Consider the following 19398-nt stretch of genomic DNA (forward strand, 5'->3'; position numbering starts at 1 on the left):
TGTCCACAATTTGATGATGGAAGCTCAAAAAAGAACATTTTCCGAGAAAATGCTTGTGTACGAAAGAAAAGGAAACCCGGATTAAAATTTAATCACAGGTTAGCACTAATCGGCCTTCGAACAACTGGGTCCAGAAATCATTTCATATTAAGTAGGTGGAATATGATTATCCACATGAGTGTTCTCCTTAACAGGCCTGTTGTTGACATTCACTGACGTTTCGATAACCTGTGCGGTAGTCATCTTCAGAGTCAAAGCTAGTTGTATTACGTCAGGTTTCTACAGGAATGATGTCTTGCAAAAGTCCAACGAAAACGTAGGGGGGAAAAGTAAAAGAGGGTAATAGAAGGTCAAATTTTGCTAAATACGACATTTGATTAACAGCTACATAATCATCGAACAGCAATTTGTTCTGGTTACATGCACCTCATTTCATTATTTACTTAAAGAGTTGTAACAAATAAACACTCTGGCTTCTCCACAGAGGCCTCTTTTATGACAGCGTACAAAACATTTTTATCGTAGGGAGCACAGGGGAAGGGAAAACTAACTACAATATAAATTCACATCAAGAGACAAAGGATACGCTAAAACGCCAACAAACCAGCCAAAGAGCAAGATCTGAAGCAACCACGGAATAACAGGGAAGAAAAGTGCGAAGGGAATTGAAGATATAGCCCTAACAAAAACAAACAAACAAACAACAATGACACTGTTAACAATTTTGAATTCAAACTCAGGGTGGCCTATTAATAAGAGAGGGATTATGTACACGTGTATGCTGCCAAAAGTCCATGTGCAAGTCTACGTATGAATGTGCACTGCACTGTTGACGTAGGACATAGAAGGCTCAAATGCTTTCACCAAAACAAAATCCAGGTTTAAGCGACACTTTCAAGACTTAAATCGGACTGACATGTATGTCTAACTCAATACATGTACTAAGCCCCATGCAAACGAACCTAACATTGTTGGATGCTATATGTTGCCTCCGTTTGCACACCCTGTTGAATGTTGTTGGGACTTGTTGTGCAAAGTTTGAAACTGGTCAAACTTTTAGCTATACCAACAAAGTTGGGAGTTGTTGCGTCCAACTGCACGTAGGTTTATAAACCCCTTGACATGATAATAAATGACATAGGATGATAAACCGAATACCAGGGCTGTGCTGTAGCAGCGCCCGATGGCCCCTAGCCTGATGCCTAACTTTTGCTCTTGGGCAACTAGGAAATCTTAGTTTTTGCATAGAAATCACATGCTGGGCAACCTGATTTTTACAGATTCAGAGCATTGAGCCCCCTTAAGATTTTTATTCTTAGAGTACAGCCTTGAATATTAAAAATGTCTCCTCCATGTAAAGAAGTATACATTGATTGGGTAAGTAAAAAAGGGACAGTGATTTTCTTGTACACAAACAGTAAAAAACAACACTAAAATTGGATGATGCTTCAACTTGTTAATGGTGTCCTGACGACGCCAAATCTAGATGAAGATCATGATAAAGGTTAGATATTACAAGCTCACCTGCTGCCTTCTTTGATAATTTGAATAGCAATGGAGATTCTCTTGTACAAGGCAAGAAGGATTAAAACCAAAATTGCCAGAATTACGCTAAGGATGATGGCTGTAATAAAAAAATGAAACTTTAATATTAGTGATAAAAAGTCGCAATGACACCTTCCCCAGCGAATTAAAGAGCACAAGGGAACTGCAATCAACAAACAACCTGAGGGATCAGCACAATGTATTCCCAAATGACATTGCGCAGAATTTGAAAATTTTAAGAAAGTGCCAGAGCAAACTTGATTGCCTTATTTTTGAAATACTTTTTTAATCAAAGAACTGAAACCAATACTAAACAAACAGTGCGATTCCATCTGCTCAAAATTATTTGTCTAGATCGGTTTTGATTAGCCTTATTATTACTTCGCTGTGTTATTTTATTCTTTTTTCAATTGTATAAATATTTCATCACTTATCATTGACATATTTTATCGCATTTTATTGTTCAATGCATTCTTACCTATTAAACCATTTTTAACCATTCGTAATATATTTATGCTCCTTTTTATATTTTTACTCGCACTTGAAAATGACCTTTGAGAGGTCAAAAAGTTGTGTTGAATATAAGCATTTAGCAAATCCAGAAGCAATGGTTTTTAAAATGCAAAAAACTGGGAACCACTTGTTTTTGAAGCAACAATAATTTTTTCACTTGATTCTGTTTTTTTTTTTTTTGTATTCATGAAGTAGCCTGTTCACAGACCCTCTATTTTCTCTTCAAAGTCCGTTGAGCGTGAGTGATAAAATATAAACCGCGGGAGATTTATTGACTGCCAGTGCAAGGGGGTAGGGGTGGGGGAAGAAGAAAATTGAAAAGACCGAAAAGAAAAATAAAACAACATCTGTTTACAGGCTATTCGTGAAGTAATATTACAGGGTTGTATTATAGATATACCCAAAATGATGTTGCCTGTACAGCCAGAAAGGTTTGGTTATACCCCTCCAGCCTTCGAAGCACAATAACTACTCTACAACAACAACTTTATTTCAGTATTCCCACATGAGTATATGCTATTACCTACGTACATTATTAATTTTATTTAACTATTCTACAATATAAAAAAAAACATTATACATACTTAGCCAGAACCATGTTTTTTCACTGTTAGCAACACTGTCAAGGCCAAAGGAAACAGTCAAAAATATACTTGTAGCATTTTCCCCTTGGGTTGAAATCTCCTTGTATTTGGTCCAACTGTAGTATATAGCTGAAAAAGGATAATAAATTGTACAAAAAACAGTTCTCCATTTAAAAATGGAAACTTCCATTTAAAAATGGAACTGGAGAGTAAGGCCTTTTTTCTCGGGATATTTCACTGATAATCCAATCAGAACGATCTATTGTAAGTGCTATTAAATGTGTGGGATCATCCCGCATCTAAACCAATCAAATGGGGACAAAGATACGTGATATTTTGGAATGTTGGGATATCTCGCATATGAGCCAATCAGTGATTCTCTTATCATACCAGTAACTTCACACCGTTTCCGATCTTAAAATAAATAAAAGATAAGACATCTACTATCAGGTTACAAGGTCATTTACACAATGAAGATAAACACATACTGTCATCGTTCCCATAAACTTAACACAAAATCCGTCAGTTTGGTTATGCGAGAAGGGTTTTGTTGTTACTCAGCATTTTGATAGCTTGTCGGCCGACTAATTTCCTCACAGGCGCTCGGATACGAAGCCAGAAGACGTGAGAGAATAACAGAATTCTTAGACGCAAAAGAAAAAGTCAAAAATCGATTTGGTAATATTTCAAGATAAGTGCAAAAAAACTATTCTTAATCCGACCACCGTTGAGTATCAGTTGAAGGAGTGTCTTTTCTCCAGTTTCAATGAAACTTCGCTACTGAAATGATGAATATATGAATGTTATATATTTATTTAAATTGGGGATGAAGAACTAAAAGCACAGAAGATCATGACAGTTAAATACGCAATTGATGCAGTTGCACAAAGAAAGCCTGGGTTTATTCCGTTGAAAGCTCAAATACCTGGGAACACACATCTTTTCCGTCCAGTTTATCTTCGACGTTTCATTTTTTCTCGGGGGGGGGGGGGGGTATTTCTGGGAAGTCGGAGTGGGGTTTCACCGTCCGCCTCATCTAATCTTTACACTATTTCAGAGCAGTATCTGTAGGGTTAATGTAAGAGAGTTCCTCCCCCGGGAATAAACGGACAAAGGAATGTCCTGGGGAATGTGCTCATTGTAGATCACCATGTAAAAAAAATATATTATATATATTTAGTAGGATAGTTACAAAGGCTTTATAACGCAATTTCAGACAAAAACAAAACTTAAATTTAAATCGCTTTGTTAGTTTTAAGAACCAGAATTGAGAAATATACTGCTTCTTATTAACAGCGTTTTGACCCGTAACGGTTAGGTCAAATTAGTCGCACTATATTTCGGGGAGCAGCGGGATTGGGGGGAGATGTGCGTGAAAATAACCCTTATTGTCTGCTTAGAATGGCTCACTTGTTTATTTTTTATTCATATTGGTGGAATTTGAAAAGGCACTTAATAATAGTACTCTTTTTTCTTGTCACGAAAGTCCTCCAAAAGGGTATAATGTAACTGTTTAACTCCCACATGAGATGTTACGTCACGCAATGGTAAGCGACATGCCACATGGCCTAAGACAAAGACGTGATATTTTGGAATGTTGGGGTATCTCGCATATGAGCCAATCAGTGATTCTCTTATCATACCAGTAACTTCACACTGTTTCCGATCTTAAAATGAATAAAAGATAAGACATCTACCATCTGGTTACAAGGTCATTTACACAATGAAGATAAAGACATACTGTTACCGCTCCCATAAACTTAACACAAAATCCGTCAGTTTGGTTATGCGAGAAGGGTTTTGTGCTTACTCAACATTTTTGTAGCTTGTCGGCCGACCAATTTCCTCACAGGCGCTAGGATACGAAGCCAGAAGACGTGCGAGAATTCTTAGACGCAAAAAAAAAAATCAAAAATCGATTTGCTAATATTTCAAGATAAGTGCAAAAAAAAAAGACTACCCTTAATCCGACCACCGTTGAGTATCAGTTGAAGGACGGTGTTTTCTCCAGTTTCAATGAAACTTCGCTACTGAGAACTTCGCTACTGAGATGATGAATATATGAATGTTCTATAATTAAATTTCGGTATGAAGAACAAAAGCACGGGAAAAAATGACAGAATAAAAACATTCCTCCTTTCAAAAGTGAAGGGTTACCCATTTCATTTTGTGCTAAAAGCGTTAAAAATTTAAGCGGACTAGAGTTGCTCGTAGTGTACTGAAGTGATTCAGTTATGCTTCAGGCTTGTGATAGAATTGATTCATTCCCCTCGTTGAGGTTGTTTTCCGCTCAACGATATTTTTCTAAATTAGCTTGTGTCCGGCATACTGATACCCATTTCTGTTTCATTGACACCCAGATAGTAAAATATCTAATTTCATCATGTAATGATAAATAATCACAAATTAAAATAGCGGAATCATTCCGCTCGTTAGCGAATAAGCTTGAGTTTATTCTTGGAGATATCTCCATCATGTGCAATGTGGTTTCCGAAGAATCCGATCTGCTCACGTTTCTGTTTGCCCTCGCTACAGCTCTAACAACCTTTCGTGGATTTTTTTTAAAGCTTACTTTTTAAACCTGCAACAAACACTCGGCCTTTACTCCTATTTATAAAATTGAGGTCGTTGTTGTATTTTACGAGACCTGTCCGGAAACCTCTGTAGTCAGAGGCCAATATCAGCAGCTGACTAAAGGAGACTCAATTTAGGCCAAATTATTATAAGTCAGCTGTTAGTCGCCCTGATGAGCAACGTGTGCACCTTATTGCACTGGGTTAACACAAGACGTAAAACATTCCTACCTTTTGCGGTCGGCACTTCATCGGCACAGGTTGCCTCCCACGTCCTACATGATGTTTTCGTTTGCAGTGGTAACCATTGTTAATGTAAGGCCATCTTACTCTTACTCACTAGTACACAGTGAAAGGAGTCCGCAGCTACCATTTTCATTGTCTAGCAACTTTTGTAGCCTATTAAGGTCAATAACCTCGTCAATGATTTTCGCGCCCTTTGACGGCAAAGACCTCTATGCTGTGGTCTTATCTCATCATCAGGCCTGACTTTTCATAGTACCCTTGCATTATAGTCGTTGTAGCAAATCAGCAAATTACCGGCAAATCAACGAAGGACGATTTCTTTCTTCCTTGACTATTAATAAGCTTTAGTAATATCAGAGTATAAGTTTAAGTCTTGCACTGGTTGGCTTCACGTCAAACGCAGGTCAGAGAACTTTTCTTGTTCGCGTTGAATTAAAAGTGAAGACTTCCGGTTATGTCGACAAGGTTAATTAACCCTAGATGACCGTTGATCAAATTTCAGAACATTATGGCCTATTGTTTTTAGGACGCGCGCGTTGTAATGAAAGAAAAGTAACTTGTTGGAAAGGATGTATTTTTAAAATATGTTAAAATACTGTAAATTTTTAATTCTCCTCCAAAGACTATTACTTCATTGTAATAGTGTCGGCGCCAAGGAGCACCCTCGGTTTAATACTGAAATTTTTACATAATAGTGGTTGAAGCCAGACAAGTCAGTATTCAACAATTCGTTGTTCTCCTACTTTTTTTTCTTTAACGACTAAAAACGAAAGAAAGAAAGAGAGAGAAATGCATTTATGACTGAATTGGTTTCCCACTTCGAGTCCTGCGGATTTACAACATCTATGAAATGTATATGGCAGAAATTATGAATCTCACAATTTTGTCTTAGTTTTTTACAGAATATATAGAATCTCGCGCTTGTCTTGATGTTTTCACTTCCGTCACAGGTTAAAATTTTAGCGACTACGTGTAGCTTCTAAGCTCTACTGACAAACTGTCAGTTCGTATTGTTCGGTGTCAAAATTCTTTTCTTTTTCTTTGCCTTTTTTTTGTTCTTTTTTTTCAGTTCAATACTTTTCTTCTTTATTTTGCCTGTCTTGTTGAGATTTGTTCTGAAGGACTTTCCACCAGGAGTTACTTTCTGTTTTTTCTCAAAATGCGGCATCTTCACCACTTGTACCTGAAATTGAAATTATTGAGTTAGGGATATGACAGTGTTTTTACACGGAATGCCTGTATAAGACTTCCACTTACGCGTTGCTTTGTCTAGTAACGCTCGGGAGTTATTTCTTCTCTCTGTGCGTTCCCTCGCATCGCTTGTCGCGCCCGATGCTCGTTTCGCGCTTGCCCTCGCTAGAATTGAAAGCGCCCAAACCCAACCCTGTTCTACAGGCTAACTTTTTGTATGAAGTCAGGTTATGATAATAGCCTTCTACTACGTATAATTTCAATTCGTGTGAGCTCACCTACGCTGCCATAAAATGTACAAATATATTCTTGAATATCGGGCCTGTTATTTTTTTTATATATAGAAAAATTTCCGGCATAACATTGATCATCAGCCAGACCTACCGGCAAATGGTTTTCTTTCTTTTCAATCAGTCGCAGCAGCTTCTTGTTCCTCTCTCCGTATTCCCCGTCTTCGTCAGGATCCGGGTCTTCGTTTTGATACTTAAATTCTAGTAAATCAAAAGATTCTCCAGCTTTTCGATATTGGTCTGGTGTCAGCGACTCCCACTGTCTTCTTTTCCTTTCCTCGTCTTCAGCCATTTTCCTCCACCAATCCAGTTGTGCTGACGACATCCTTACCCCCAGCTTTTCAACGGAATCTTTTATTACTTCAACAGATGGACATTTTTTCATGTCAGGTTTGATGACTGATGGTTTGCCAGGTGGAACTTGCTTTAAGAGGACAATCGGCCCCTCCTCTGGCAACCACTGTTTCCTACCGGACTTCGCGAAGGGTCTGTAAGACATCTCGACTTCACCGTTTTCATTCATTTTAAAGCGAAAGGCGTGTGGGTTGGAGTGGTGCTTAAGGGAAGGAACAAAGGGGCGAAGCCAAGTCTTTACGTCGTATATGTTTTCAACTGAACATGTGATGGGGGTAGGGTTGTATGCGCCCCGTATGACTTGTATGAGGTCGTCCAGCGTTACTGCATTCGTTCTCGCCAGTGCCACGGAGATACGGCTAAACATCTTAATACAAAAAGTAAAATCGATAGTACAGAGCAATTGGTAAATTCCTTCCAAGAGTGGCATGGAATGAAATGGCATGTTGCAAAATTTCAAAATTACCTGATCGATATCTTCATGAGTGTGGCCCACCATGAGATAAGACAATCGTACCTGCAAGCGATAAGGTCCGACAAAAGAATGAAGAAGAAAATATAGTAAAGCGACCAATTTACTTTACTTATGGTCAAATGAAGTATTACTGGCACTGTAGTGCAAAAGATTTTAGAATTTAATTCCTGGACTATCAAATTTGCCTGGCCAAAAATCAAGAATTTCCCTTAGTTTGTTTTTGCATTTTTTTTATAAGACAGCTGTTGTGCAATTGGGTGCAGACAATACTTGTTAAGTGCTTTTACTGTTTCTGTGAAAGTCAAGTCAGTAGCAAATCACTTTCAAACGGACATAAAACGGCATTGAACAACAATAAAAAGTCCAACCAACCTTTCTAAAAACGCCAGCTTTTACTAACAGAGCGCAAAATCCCAAAATGTGTATATTTTTGCAATCCCTGTAACAATTGTCTAGTTGTAAGTACAACGTCGGCGGTAAACGAATTTTCTGTTGAAAAACAAAAAAAGGAACAAGAATAAATAGTCCTTGCAATTTTTGCACTGCTGAATGGTTTATCCCACATTTTAGATGCTAACACTTGTAGTACTGTCTGTTCTCCAGTGTACATTTCGGATAAAGCCCACTGACAAGTGCGTACGTACCGTGCGTCTAAGATGTCTGAAGACAGAGATTAAACAATTTATTGTCGGGTTGGCATCTTGTGGCCATCGCATAAAGTCGATGAAGCACCATGCTTTTTTGTGCCCGTGTGACAGGACTCCTGTTACATGGGTTTTTAAAAATCCGTCACACTCTCCTTCGAGCTGAAACAGACAAAAAGAGGGAATTAAATGCTTAGTCCGACATCAACGTGGTCATGCAGGAATAAGCTTCTACGCCTATTACTATGTCAAGTGAGCTTATTCTAACCTTAGACTTTTGAATCCAGTGGGGTAGGTGTGTCTTACTTTGATCCATTCCATCGATTATCAAGCTCAAATACTTGTCTGGGCGCTGCTCTGCCTTTTTTTGGTGTTTATAGTATTTTTTTCTCTCACCACTGAAAGAGTAAAGGTAAATAACTGATTAAAATAAACAAGAAAATGTTTGCATTGATAATTCAGGTTAGAAAATGGAAAATTGCAATCTGCGTTTGCCAATAATTCTGAATATTTTGTACCTTAAGGTCAAAACTAATCTCTCTATCTCTCCCTCTGCATTTTAAAATAACTTGAAGTTATTTAAATTGAAGACTGTTTATGTCCAGAGGAAAATTATTGTAAGATAATATTTTAAAAAGCCCTTGATGTCTATTTTGGTTTACTTATAAAGTATGATCAAATGCTAAAACTGCCTACGCTTGTTGTTCCATATGTAGCTGCTTTCTCTCTGTCCATGTAACTCTTTTTTTTTTGTCGGTCGTTGCACGGATGTGCTCCGTAATTAACAGACACACCCCGCATTTTGTAAATCTGTTTCTCTGTCGGAATAAGACCCAAAATAAATAAATTAGCGAATTAACTAGCAATAATTTAACACCCGCTGGAAAAAACGGAGGTTGCAAACAAAGGAAAAAATAATGTTACAGGTCAAAATAAATATTCAGGTTAAAATTTTTTAACCTAGGTTGATTCTCTATTTCCCTTTGTCTCCTGGCCCCAATTATTCCTGTATTAGGGCAAAGATACAAAGGAGGTTGAGAATCAACCCAGGTTAAAAAATTTTGACATGACTTTAATTTTGACCTGCAACAATCAACAAGTCTGAAAAGAATAATAAACATCAAAATTAAAAAGAATGATTTTTAATAGAATAAAGTAATCAAACCTATCCACCTTTGGAATAATAACGTCGGGAAACTTGTTCAGCCTCATTCTACGAAACTGTGAAGGCTTGAGCGGATTTTGAACCGATTCCGTATACATTTCGTATATTTTTTGAAAAGTCAGGCATGCTGGCAACTCCCTCTTGCTTAAGTCGGGCATTCTATTAGCCAAGGAATCAACCATATCGCCAAACCAAAGTTCCGCTTCTATGAACCGTCTAGATTCAAACGTCGTTCCTTTTCGAGCATGTACCCGGCTGCTTAGTCGCTTTACTGTCCATTCATTTTTCCAGTTGTGAAACCTTTAGTAAGTAAAATAAAGGAAAACTGCAAGAATTAGGGGACAAATGGACCTTATTCACGACACCCGCCATCTTTGCACCTGCTAAGGGACTGATGAGCAAAAAGCAATGTCATGTGGTTTCCCAGGGGGCAAACAAATGATAAAAGTTGCCAATGCAAGAAATCGAGGTCGCGTTCGTTGACTCTAGACAACAGGAAATAAAGAACTTTTCATGGGAAAGACGATAATGGCAAATTATGGGTAGAAGTAAAGATCATTACTTATAGCGACCGTAGATGTCCTCACAGCCAACAGTAATGACGTAAATCTTGTGGAATCTCGAAATGTACTTTATGCTAACATTTGTTTGCCCCCTGGGAAACCATGTGACTTTGTTTTTTTCTTATCAGTCCTTTAGCGCGTGCAAAGATGGCGGGTATCGTGAATAATTAAGGTCTATTAAAATGGAGTAGGCCCTCATATGAAGGTTTAATCATACCTTCCGTTTGAAATGCCATGACTCGTGAGCCACGCTTTTTGGCAGACTTTCTTCTTTTGGACATAGTAGTCAAAGGTCGATTTTCCATTTTCAACTCTCTGACTGATTTCGAAAAAGTTCAGCAGCCACTCTCCTTGCTTTTTGAGGCCTTTTTTCAAAAATTGTTCCCTTGTCTCCCTAACATTTTGGTCGCTTAAAACAACTTTGAGGCATTTTCTGCCACAGCATATCTTTTTGTCCTCACTTATATCTTGAAGCTTCCGCTTGCGTGTCAGTCTGGTTGGGGTGCTTGTGCTAGCAGCAACATTTAAAACAGTTTCGCTTTCTGCAGATGGTCGCGTAACATTCTCCTATAAATAGGCATAAAGGTTTGTGTCAAATGCATACACTTTAAGTAATAATAATGATAATAATAACTAGGTTGAGTATGATCGCCCGGGTGAACGTAGCTCTGAAGAGGACTGTTGTTGTTGACAGTGACTGATGTCTCGACAAACTGCACGGTTGTCATCTTCAGAGTCAAGTCCAGGGTTCAAACCTTTCACAATAATAATAATAATAATAATAATAATAATAATAATAATAATAATAATAATAATAATAATAATAATAATAATAATAATAATGATAATAATTATAACAATAATAATATTCTTAATCATAATATTGTAGTAATAACATAGTAATAGCCGAGTCAGCAGCACGCTGACGATGACGATGACGGATGTACCGTCGAAACATGTTTGTTAAAATTACAACTGACTCGCACTATTTTTAAAAATATAGTAATAATAGTAACAACAATAATCACTGTTATCACGAATACTATTAGTTTATTTATCTGTTTATTTTGATGCATGCTTGCCATAACCTTATAAGTTTTGACTTTTCTTCTTACCCGGTGGTCTTCATCAAAGCTGCGGTCCGAAACGGTTCCTGAAGAAAAAACATCCAACTCGTCTTCCATTTCCTGCAAAAAGAGAACGTATTGCACTGCTTTCAGATAAATGTCGACCAGAGTAATAAGTCCCAGGGGAGAATCACTGGCTTTTTAACCTGAAAGTCGGTAAGTTATTTTCCTATGTTGTCATAAATTCGCATACCTCCTCGTACTCTTCATAATCCTCGTCAGTTTCGCCAGCATCATCAAGGAAAGGATAGTGATTGCACGCTCCTCCACATGAACAACTGCTCTTAATATCCTGAGAAGTATCGGGTCCCTGTAAAAGATCGCACTTGCTCCATTCAGGTTTGGGTAACATTTTGGATTTTTTTTTAACAACTTGAGACGAGCAATGTACTGTTTAAAAAGCAAAAAACAACAGCAACAGAGCAATGTCTTATTTTAAAAAGAAACTATTTGTGTGGTCGTTTAATAGTAGAAGCTTACAGTACAGTACTTGTTACGCACATGATAAACACAACTTACTCGTACCTTACGAATCTTCCGACTTCCCCCTCTAAGTCTTAATACAGATGGGGTAGAAGCCTCTTCTTTTTTCAATTCCTATACAGAAATAATACGCTGTTAATTTATACTCGTACACCATAAAAAATACCCGATTAAGCTTGCATGAAAATCATTCAGTAACAACCCAGCAGTAAGTTGCCTAGGCGACGAGCAAATACTGGAAATATGAATATATCCAATAAATACCCAATAGATCTACACTTCCAGTTACTGGAGGAAAATGATAAACATCGTTGCAATAAGTTTGGTTAGCAATGCAAGAATTTCTTAACGCAATTACCCACCTTCTCCTGGATATGTGCCGATAGGGCCAAATCTGCTAGGACGATATTGTTTTCTTTGACCTCCTCTGTGTGACTTAGTGGTGAGAGGCTTGCCATGTAGAGAGAGATGTCTTCTTCGACGCTCGACAACACAGTTTTTGCAGGGTACTCCAAAAATTCAAGCGGTGGAAAACGTGATCTGCCCAACGAGAACGAATCCTCATCGTCGTCATCGCCACTGTCTGTCCAACCTCCTCCTCCTTGTGTTTCTTCTATACTCCCGCTTTTCATTTCTCGGGAAAGCGCAACAAATAGTGTCGCCAGCGGTATTATACCGCTACGCTCGGCTATTTTGACGACATTTTTTTGTTCCGGCAAGGCCGGCTTTTCAGTGATACAATAAAACAACAACAGTGATATTAATGCATACATTATCACTGAAAGTCCAAACCAAAGACGAAAGCAGTCCGAATTACGTGGCAACATGACTGTCCTTTAGGTGATATCGTGGTGATATCGTCGAGTCGAATGAAATGATCTTTCCGTCAATGTTTATGTATTTGATTTTGGCGCGCTTTAGCGCGAGCCTTGCGCGGTTTGATGCCAGAGAAGGATTGGTTTAAGTGCGGTACGTCCCGCACAAACTCCAATGGGAATAAAGATTTAAGGTAAAGAAATTTATAATAAATTAACATAAATATGTGAAGTACCGTTTGTTTGCTAAGCTCGGAATAAAATTCAGGCGCTGTATTCTTCGTGTGAGGATACAGGCGAACACGAACAATGCTAAATCAATATGAACCCTAAGGCTCCTACTTTAATGGTCCATATCATTTCTTTGTTATCGTGAGGGAAAGGGCGAAGAAAAATGTAACAGTGGAATATATACCTAGCCTATAAAATCAGGCTCGATATTGAAGTGCGCAAAACAAATAACTTTTGTCCTGTGCTGTAATGTTAAACGCAGAGGACTTGGATCTCGAAAAATGATCGGGAACGCCGGGTGAGGTCAAACCCGGTTAGACCGAGAACAACGGAAACTTGGCTGGAAATATCTATGTCAAAGTGGCAATGACATTAAGGTCCAAGTGTTAAAAGAAATAGAACAAAACGGACAATGTTTCTTTAAAAAAAAGAGAGAAAGTGAGAGAGTTCTGATGTTTACTTAATACGACGTTAAAAAGGCTGTAAAATGTCCAACATCCTTACAAGTAAATTAATTTATAAGATTGGACATGCAAGGCTTACTGTGGAGACCAAAAATACAGTCGATTAGATTAAACTAAACTAATCCCACAATGGTGATGTTATCACCTCACCAGAGGATCGCATAAAACGCCAAAGCTTGGAAAAAATAGTCTGCGGATTTTATTACGGCGCTTACATCAACCTTCAAATTTTAGTGACTCAAAATAAAGCGGGTCTTGGTTGGTCCCTATCCTCACAGCCTTTTGAAAAACCTTTGACATGCAGGACTAGTGCCACAGGCACTGATAGAGATAACAGCGCACATCTTGTGGTGACTACACCGAGATATTAATTAATCTTACTGTTTTTTTTTTAATTACCCTTCAATTCGTGTTAAAATACGCTTCAGATATGCGGTTAGAACAAACGTTTGTTCATGGAGATGTGTAACTGATCATGGTTGAGAGGTGGAAAGGGGCACAGATGTGACCTTGATAACCTCCTACAACAGTCCTGAGGTACCGCTAAATGTCTCATAATGGTTGAGGTCAAACTAGAGACTTTACTATGGTAAAAAGGGCTTTACTATGGTAAGTCTCGTAACGTCTTCTTTACCGTAGTAAACCTGACAGGTCCACTTAAAAAGGCATTTGAATTTTTCCAGGCGTTTTTTCTCGCGTGATCGGTAACGTGAGAGTGGAAAGTAAAACAAATGATGACATGCTATGAGAGCTGACTAAATTGAAATTACTGAACTGTAACTTTCTGAGCGTGACTCTCACAAGTGTACAAAGATGGCTCAATGTGAGAGAGTATTGTTTTCTGTTGTGAGCATTTTGCTCTTAATTCTGCTGCTCAGACGAGCAAGAAGAATGCGCTCCCTTATTACCTACCTTGGTTTCGAATACGAAGTTAGTGAAGATGTTTTTGTGACAGGTTCACTGATTACCCATCGAAGACGTACTCTTAGGGAAAGAGCGGCATTGCGAAGGCAAGCATGGGTTTACCATCGAAACCAAGAATGGTTTGAAGAAATGTACCGAAACAGAAACCTTGAAGCACTGTGGAAAAAGCAATCACCGATGTTCCAAAGCTATTCTGTTATGTGACCGTTTTTGAAACTACTTTCCTCAAAAATCATGACAAAATGTCAACGAAACAAACAAAGTTTAGATAGAGTAGAGATATACCCACCTATTTTTTTTGGTAACCAGATGGTTATCGGTGATGGGTCATCTTTGTTCTTTCCGCGGGAGTCATGGAAATTAACCAGGGTAGAGTTTACCATAGTAAAGTGAAAAATGCCGGTCACAATTACGGCGCCGTTTACTATGGTAAACTTAAGTTTACTATAGTAAACTTCCTCTAGTGTGACCTCAACCAATGAAAGTATGAAACTTCTCTACTGCCTTTGCAAGCCACTGTTTTATTCAGAAAAGCAAGCTAAACTTTTAAAATGAGAGAACTAGTTAATGAGGCCGTTACTATCGATACAATTGTGGAGGGATAAGGGCTTTCATCCACATTTCATTTTTGCGGCAATTGTAGGTACCGGTGAAGCTTCAATTTTCCCTCTGTGATATGTATCGTTGACCACTAACTTAACTAAAAGGTTTGACCTCAATGACTTGGGTGTGTAGATCGCCCGATAGAGTAGTTTTTAAGATAACAATCGCTCGGCTTTCCAAACGAGAACTTTTTCGATATCCATAAACAAAACAGTGTTAAATGACAATTTTAAATCAAAGAAGAACTCAAAGTTAATGCACGCGCGGACTCATTTCATCCCACCACATCCATAAGAAGGCTTACCTTCATTGTCGTTGCCATTGTTTTCCTCTTTCTTTTTTCTTTTCTGTTGGTTTGGTATTATTATAAAGCATTGTAAAACTTGTCGATAAATCAGTAAAAACAAATAAAATATATATACATAAAATAAGAAGAGGACGACGTGCTCGTTTGTTTTCTATTTTCCTAGTGGCGTAGTAAAACTCAGCCCCTCCCTTTCCGTGTGAAATGAAATAAATGCGTCTCAGATCAATCAGGTAGTCATTCAAGTCGATGCTTCTCACTTTGAAAGCTTTCACTCTCAGTTGAAGACTTATAAGTTTCAAAGAAGGTGTTACTGAGCTCACAGCTTAAGCAATGGCCAGTGGATTGTATAATACCCCGTTCGCACATGTAGCCAAAAAGTCATCTACGGAGTACTCTCACGGTACCCGGCCAGCAGAGCTACAAGAGAGTTTCATGGAAGTTACAAGAGCTACCCGTCACTGTATATACTCTTTTATGAACGCCAAACCAGAGTCATGCGAGGTAATTAAAGTTGGGGAAAATAAGGATATTGACAAGAAGGTCAATACGTACCTAACGCATTACAAGAGCATGACGAGGAAAAATGTAAGTGATTAAAATCACTGTTTTGATTTGGGTTTCTATTTGCCTACTTATCTTAGGTATGCATTTGTCTTACCTATGTCTATTTTCGAAAATGAAATACATTTGTCATTTATAAGCCGACTCTTCTAGGACCTCAGAAAACAAAGGTATGTGGCCCGATTTAGCAGAAGATGCTGGGAACTTTTACTAGATATCGAACGTGGAGCCATCTCCGGCTCTTCGACCTCCGCATCCTCTTCTTCAATTAATACATACTTCTTCAAATGGCTTAATGCCTCTACGCCAGAGGAGGAAATTTACAACAATCTCCTGGCCCTACAAGCTGGGGAAGTTCTTGTCAAGAATCTCAACAGGAAAAGGAAGGTAGGCTATATGCATTACTTTTGTTATTGTTGTTGTTGTTGTTTACGAAGTTGTTATAATTGCAATTTCTATGTGAAGGCTGAAGATAGTGAAGAGGACGTTGAATTTGCTTCGGACCACATGCATTGCGAGGAGCAAAAAAAACTGCTGGTAAGCGCTAAAAGCTGTACTTTAAACCAACATGTTACCCCTACAGAAAAATCATTGCACTTTAGTATAAGTAATCCTATTTTAGCAGCAATGTATATCACTTTCCCAACAGGAAGGACAAGTAGAGGAACTTGGTAAAAAGCTTAAAAGTGAAAAGGATACCAACAGCGAAATCGCCAAAGTGGTGGGTGACTACTAAGTTAGTTGTCAATTAAATAATAGACAGGGGCACCCTATGCCAATTTTTGGAAAATATCTGTTCAGAAGACGATTTGAGATCTAGAATTTTCGAAACATTTGTTGTAAAATTTCTCTCTTGCCTGCCTCTCCTTGCATTTTCGAACATCTAAGAAATGGTATAATTGCCCATTTTTAACGGATTTTTACCCTAAAAAGGTCACCTAGAATTTTCGGGAGCCTTTTTTCGGGCTGAAATTATCGAAAAGGTAAGTTTTGATTCGTACAATTTTCGGATCACTAGACTTTCACCTAGGAAATCCGAACACATGAAAAGTTTTTAGGGGACAAAAATATGCCTAAATCTACCGTTTAAATACTAAAATATGATCAACAATGCATGTTTAAGTGATTTTGAACTATATTCTCGTTGTGTGCCCCTGAATAGAGAAAGACATAACTGCCTACATGATACACGGAATCGGCTCGCAAAATAGCTATTTGTGTTGGAGATTCACAATGTCGTCACAAAACTTAAAAGCACCGTGCGAATTGACAACGGGTCGCGAGTGAATCGAAATACTTACTCTGCGTCTTATCAAACTTTTGGCGTCTAAATGTAATTCTTGTTTTTTTAATTTATTTTATAGCACAAACAGCGTATAGAAAAATTGTTAAGTGATGTCAAGCGTTTGGAAAAAGAGGTTACAAATGAAAGAGCGACGGTGGGAAGGTTGCAGACTACCTTGAGGGATGTAAGATACAATTCTACCATATAATCAGAACGATGCTTATTCGACTTATTCTATGTAACATCATGTACATGTACACTTCAGCAAATTAGTATTTTATTTTTTTAAACAAAAAGCGATATATTATAGCGTATTTCAGAAATACAGTCGCTTAAGATGGACATGGAGGAGCAACTCCAACGGAAAGATGAACAAATTCTATCGTTATCGAAGGTAAGGCTGAATAGGATTTTCTCCTTTTTAGTTGTATGTAGTTTATAGCTCTTGGTTTAGGTTTATTATTCTTTACCACAACTAAGACGAATTATTTGAACTCAACTAATTCAGGATAATGAAGCGCTCAAGGAAGAATTGTCTAATTTGAAAATTCAGTTCATTCAAAAGGAGATTTCAGTAGAGGAGGTAACTATATACATGTACGTATATTCTACAGTCAGTGCAATCAACACGCTACACTTTCATAAGTGCTTGTTCTAAACAATCGTACCATTTATACGTCCCCTATTAATGGCCCATTTCGCACCTTGTCTGTATAAAAGGTACAGTCCACATCGTTTTTTTGAACGCGACTTATGTAGTACGGGTCTTACTTATCCGTGTAAAAATGGATTGTCTGATCCAAAAAAGAGACTAAAAAATTAAGCGAGTTATTCCCTTGGGTTTTCTAGGTTCCGATAACTTTGATGCACAATGAAGTCATCACCAGGTTTCAAAATATTTCTGGCAAGTTTAATACTTATCAACTATCTTCATGGGTGTTTGTAGGACGATGTTGACATTAAAGACCAATCGCATGTGGTAGAAGACCATGGCGAAAACTGCACCGTGAGTTCCTTTATTCATCAATTTTCGGTATCCTTACGATACCTGTAAACGGATGAATGTTAGCGTCTACTTTAATGTTACTTAAATTCGCGGGTCTAATTGATTTTACGTTTGTCACGATTGCGAAAGAATCCCCAAATTTAACACTGGGAGTAATAATCCTCACGAAATGCAATATCAATTTACGGAACAAAAAAAGACCAACATGTGAAAACACAACATTACGATACGTATCGACAAAAACACAAATTAGTAACACGCTTTACTGGTAAGTTTCATTTTGTATCTTCGGATTTAAAATGACGTTAATACACTTAAAAGTTAATTTCTATATTTTATTATGAGTGTTGATTCATGGTTCCTGTTTATGTAGAAACTGAAAAAAAAAATTCAAGCTGCCTAACCCTGCGAAATTTGTCTCGCCAAAATAGCAAAATTAACTCCCACAAAATTAAGTACCAAATGAATAAAGAAGATAAGCGATTTCAGCCACGGTCAACATGACTCCAGTTTGAAAGCTGTATGAAGACCATAACGAGGTATGTAATATTTGCTCAGGTCATGAGGTGTTACAGGAATAGATGTTCGCTGCTCATTTTGGTTATTGTTATTAAGTTTGTCCTTCTTATGATAACTTCAGGCTAGAAAAGAAAAGGTGAAGGCAACGGAGAAAAAAGAACTTGCCCAAAGTGCAACAGCAGTTACAAGAAATGTTGAGGTGAATTGCATATTTACAAGGGCATTAGAATAATTTGAACACACGTCTGAAAGAAAAAGTCATGCGCCTGTTATTTAACCCTCTGTTAAACTTTATTAGGTTGCCGACGGTGTCACCTTGCTTATGGAGACCGAAATTTGCAATGTCTTCCCTATTGAAATAATTGAAATAAAAAAGGTAAAGTAAGGAAGTTACAAAAAATACATGTATTCAAAGAAAAAGGAAATTTGTAGGAGTCAAAGATGCCTTTTTGCAAATTAGGCTTGATCAACAGACAGCTTTGTATTCAACCTTAATTACAGGATGATGGAGAAAGGCTGAAGCCAGAGGAAGCTCCTTTTGAAGGAAGTGACCTCTCGGATGATATGGACCAATCAATGGACAATGAGCCCCTGGACTCCCCCGCTGCTGTCGTTGTTTGGCAGGTAAGAAAAGTGCATAATATAATGTAAAGTTAATGTCTCACAACATCTTTTCAAAATTGTTCTTTGATCTTTGATTATCTTACATTGATATCTTCCAGACTGAGGAAAACCCAGAGAAAGAGACGTCCATTTCCATCGAGGTAATTGAGGAATTGTATTGAATATAGAACAATAGCTGGCTTAGACATACACTTTATCAAGCCGAAGGGACTGTTTTCTTTCAGGGAGACGCGAAGAGAGGAACAGAGGCAGATGAACCTTCGGCCGGGCAGACTATGTCGATGGTACGGCATTTTTCAGTGTGGT

General features: G+C 38.0%; 2 protein-coding genes across 2 annotated transcripts in view; both read right to left on the minus strand.

The window, feature by feature from the left end:
• The window catches only part of LOC140936261 (choline transporter-like protein 4), a 60858-nt gene that overhangs the window by 16900 nt on the left and 24560 nt on the right, over positions 1 to 19398 (minus strand). The window contains exons 14-16 of the mRNA XM_073385702.1: positions 2643 to 2771; positions 1525 to 1624; positions 587 to 679 (exon numbers count right to left, since the gene is read on the minus strand). Of these exons, the coding sequence (XP_073241803.1) occupies positions 587 to 679; positions 1525 to 1624; positions 2643 to 2771 (322 nt within the window). The remainder of the gene's footprint in view (positions 1 to 586; positions 680 to 1524; positions 1625 to 2642; positions 2772 to 19398) is intronic.
• LOC140936263 (uncharacterized) lies at positions 6092 to 11803 on the minus strand. The gene is made up of 12 exons (XM_073385703.1): positions 11796 to 11803; positions 11464 to 11580; positions 11259 to 11330; positions 10361 to 10710; positions 9589 to 9880; positions 9112 to 9233; positions 8684 to 8813; positions 8416 to 8577; positions 8144 to 8260; positions 7763 to 7813; positions 7037 to 7663; positions 6092 to 6644 (listed from the first exon to the last, which is right to left on the minus strand). The coding sequence occupies exons 3-12, from the start codon at positions 11325 to 11327 to the stop codon at positions 6462 to 6464; spliced, it is 2103 nt and encodes a 700-aa protein (XP_073241804.1). The 5' UTR covers positions 11328 to 11330; positions 11464 to 11580; positions 11796 to 11803; the 3' UTR covers positions 6092 to 6461.

Source organism: Porites lutea, chromosome 5 (genome assembly GCF_958299795.1).
Source record: "Porites lutea chromosome 5, jaPorLute2.1, whole genome shotgun sequence".
NCBI classification, from domain to species: Eukaryota; Metazoa; Cnidaria; class Anthozoa; order Scleractinia; family Poritidae; genus Porites; species Porites lutea.

Bases quoted from the DNA above. Each gene is read 5' to 3' on its own strand.
- LOC140936263 (XM_073385703.1), bottom strand. From the start codon at position 11,327: ATGGAAGACGAGTTGGATGTTTTTTCTTCAGGAACCGTTTCGGACCGC. The intron at 9,234-9,588 runs GTGGATAGGTTT...TTATTCCGACAG, and splicing joins CCGACGTTATTATTCCAAAG to AGAAACAGATTTACAAAATG. The intron at 8,261-8,415 runs GTACGTACGCAC...GTTTTTCAACAG, and splicing joins TCAGACATCTTAGACGCACG to AAAATTCGTTTACCGCCGAC.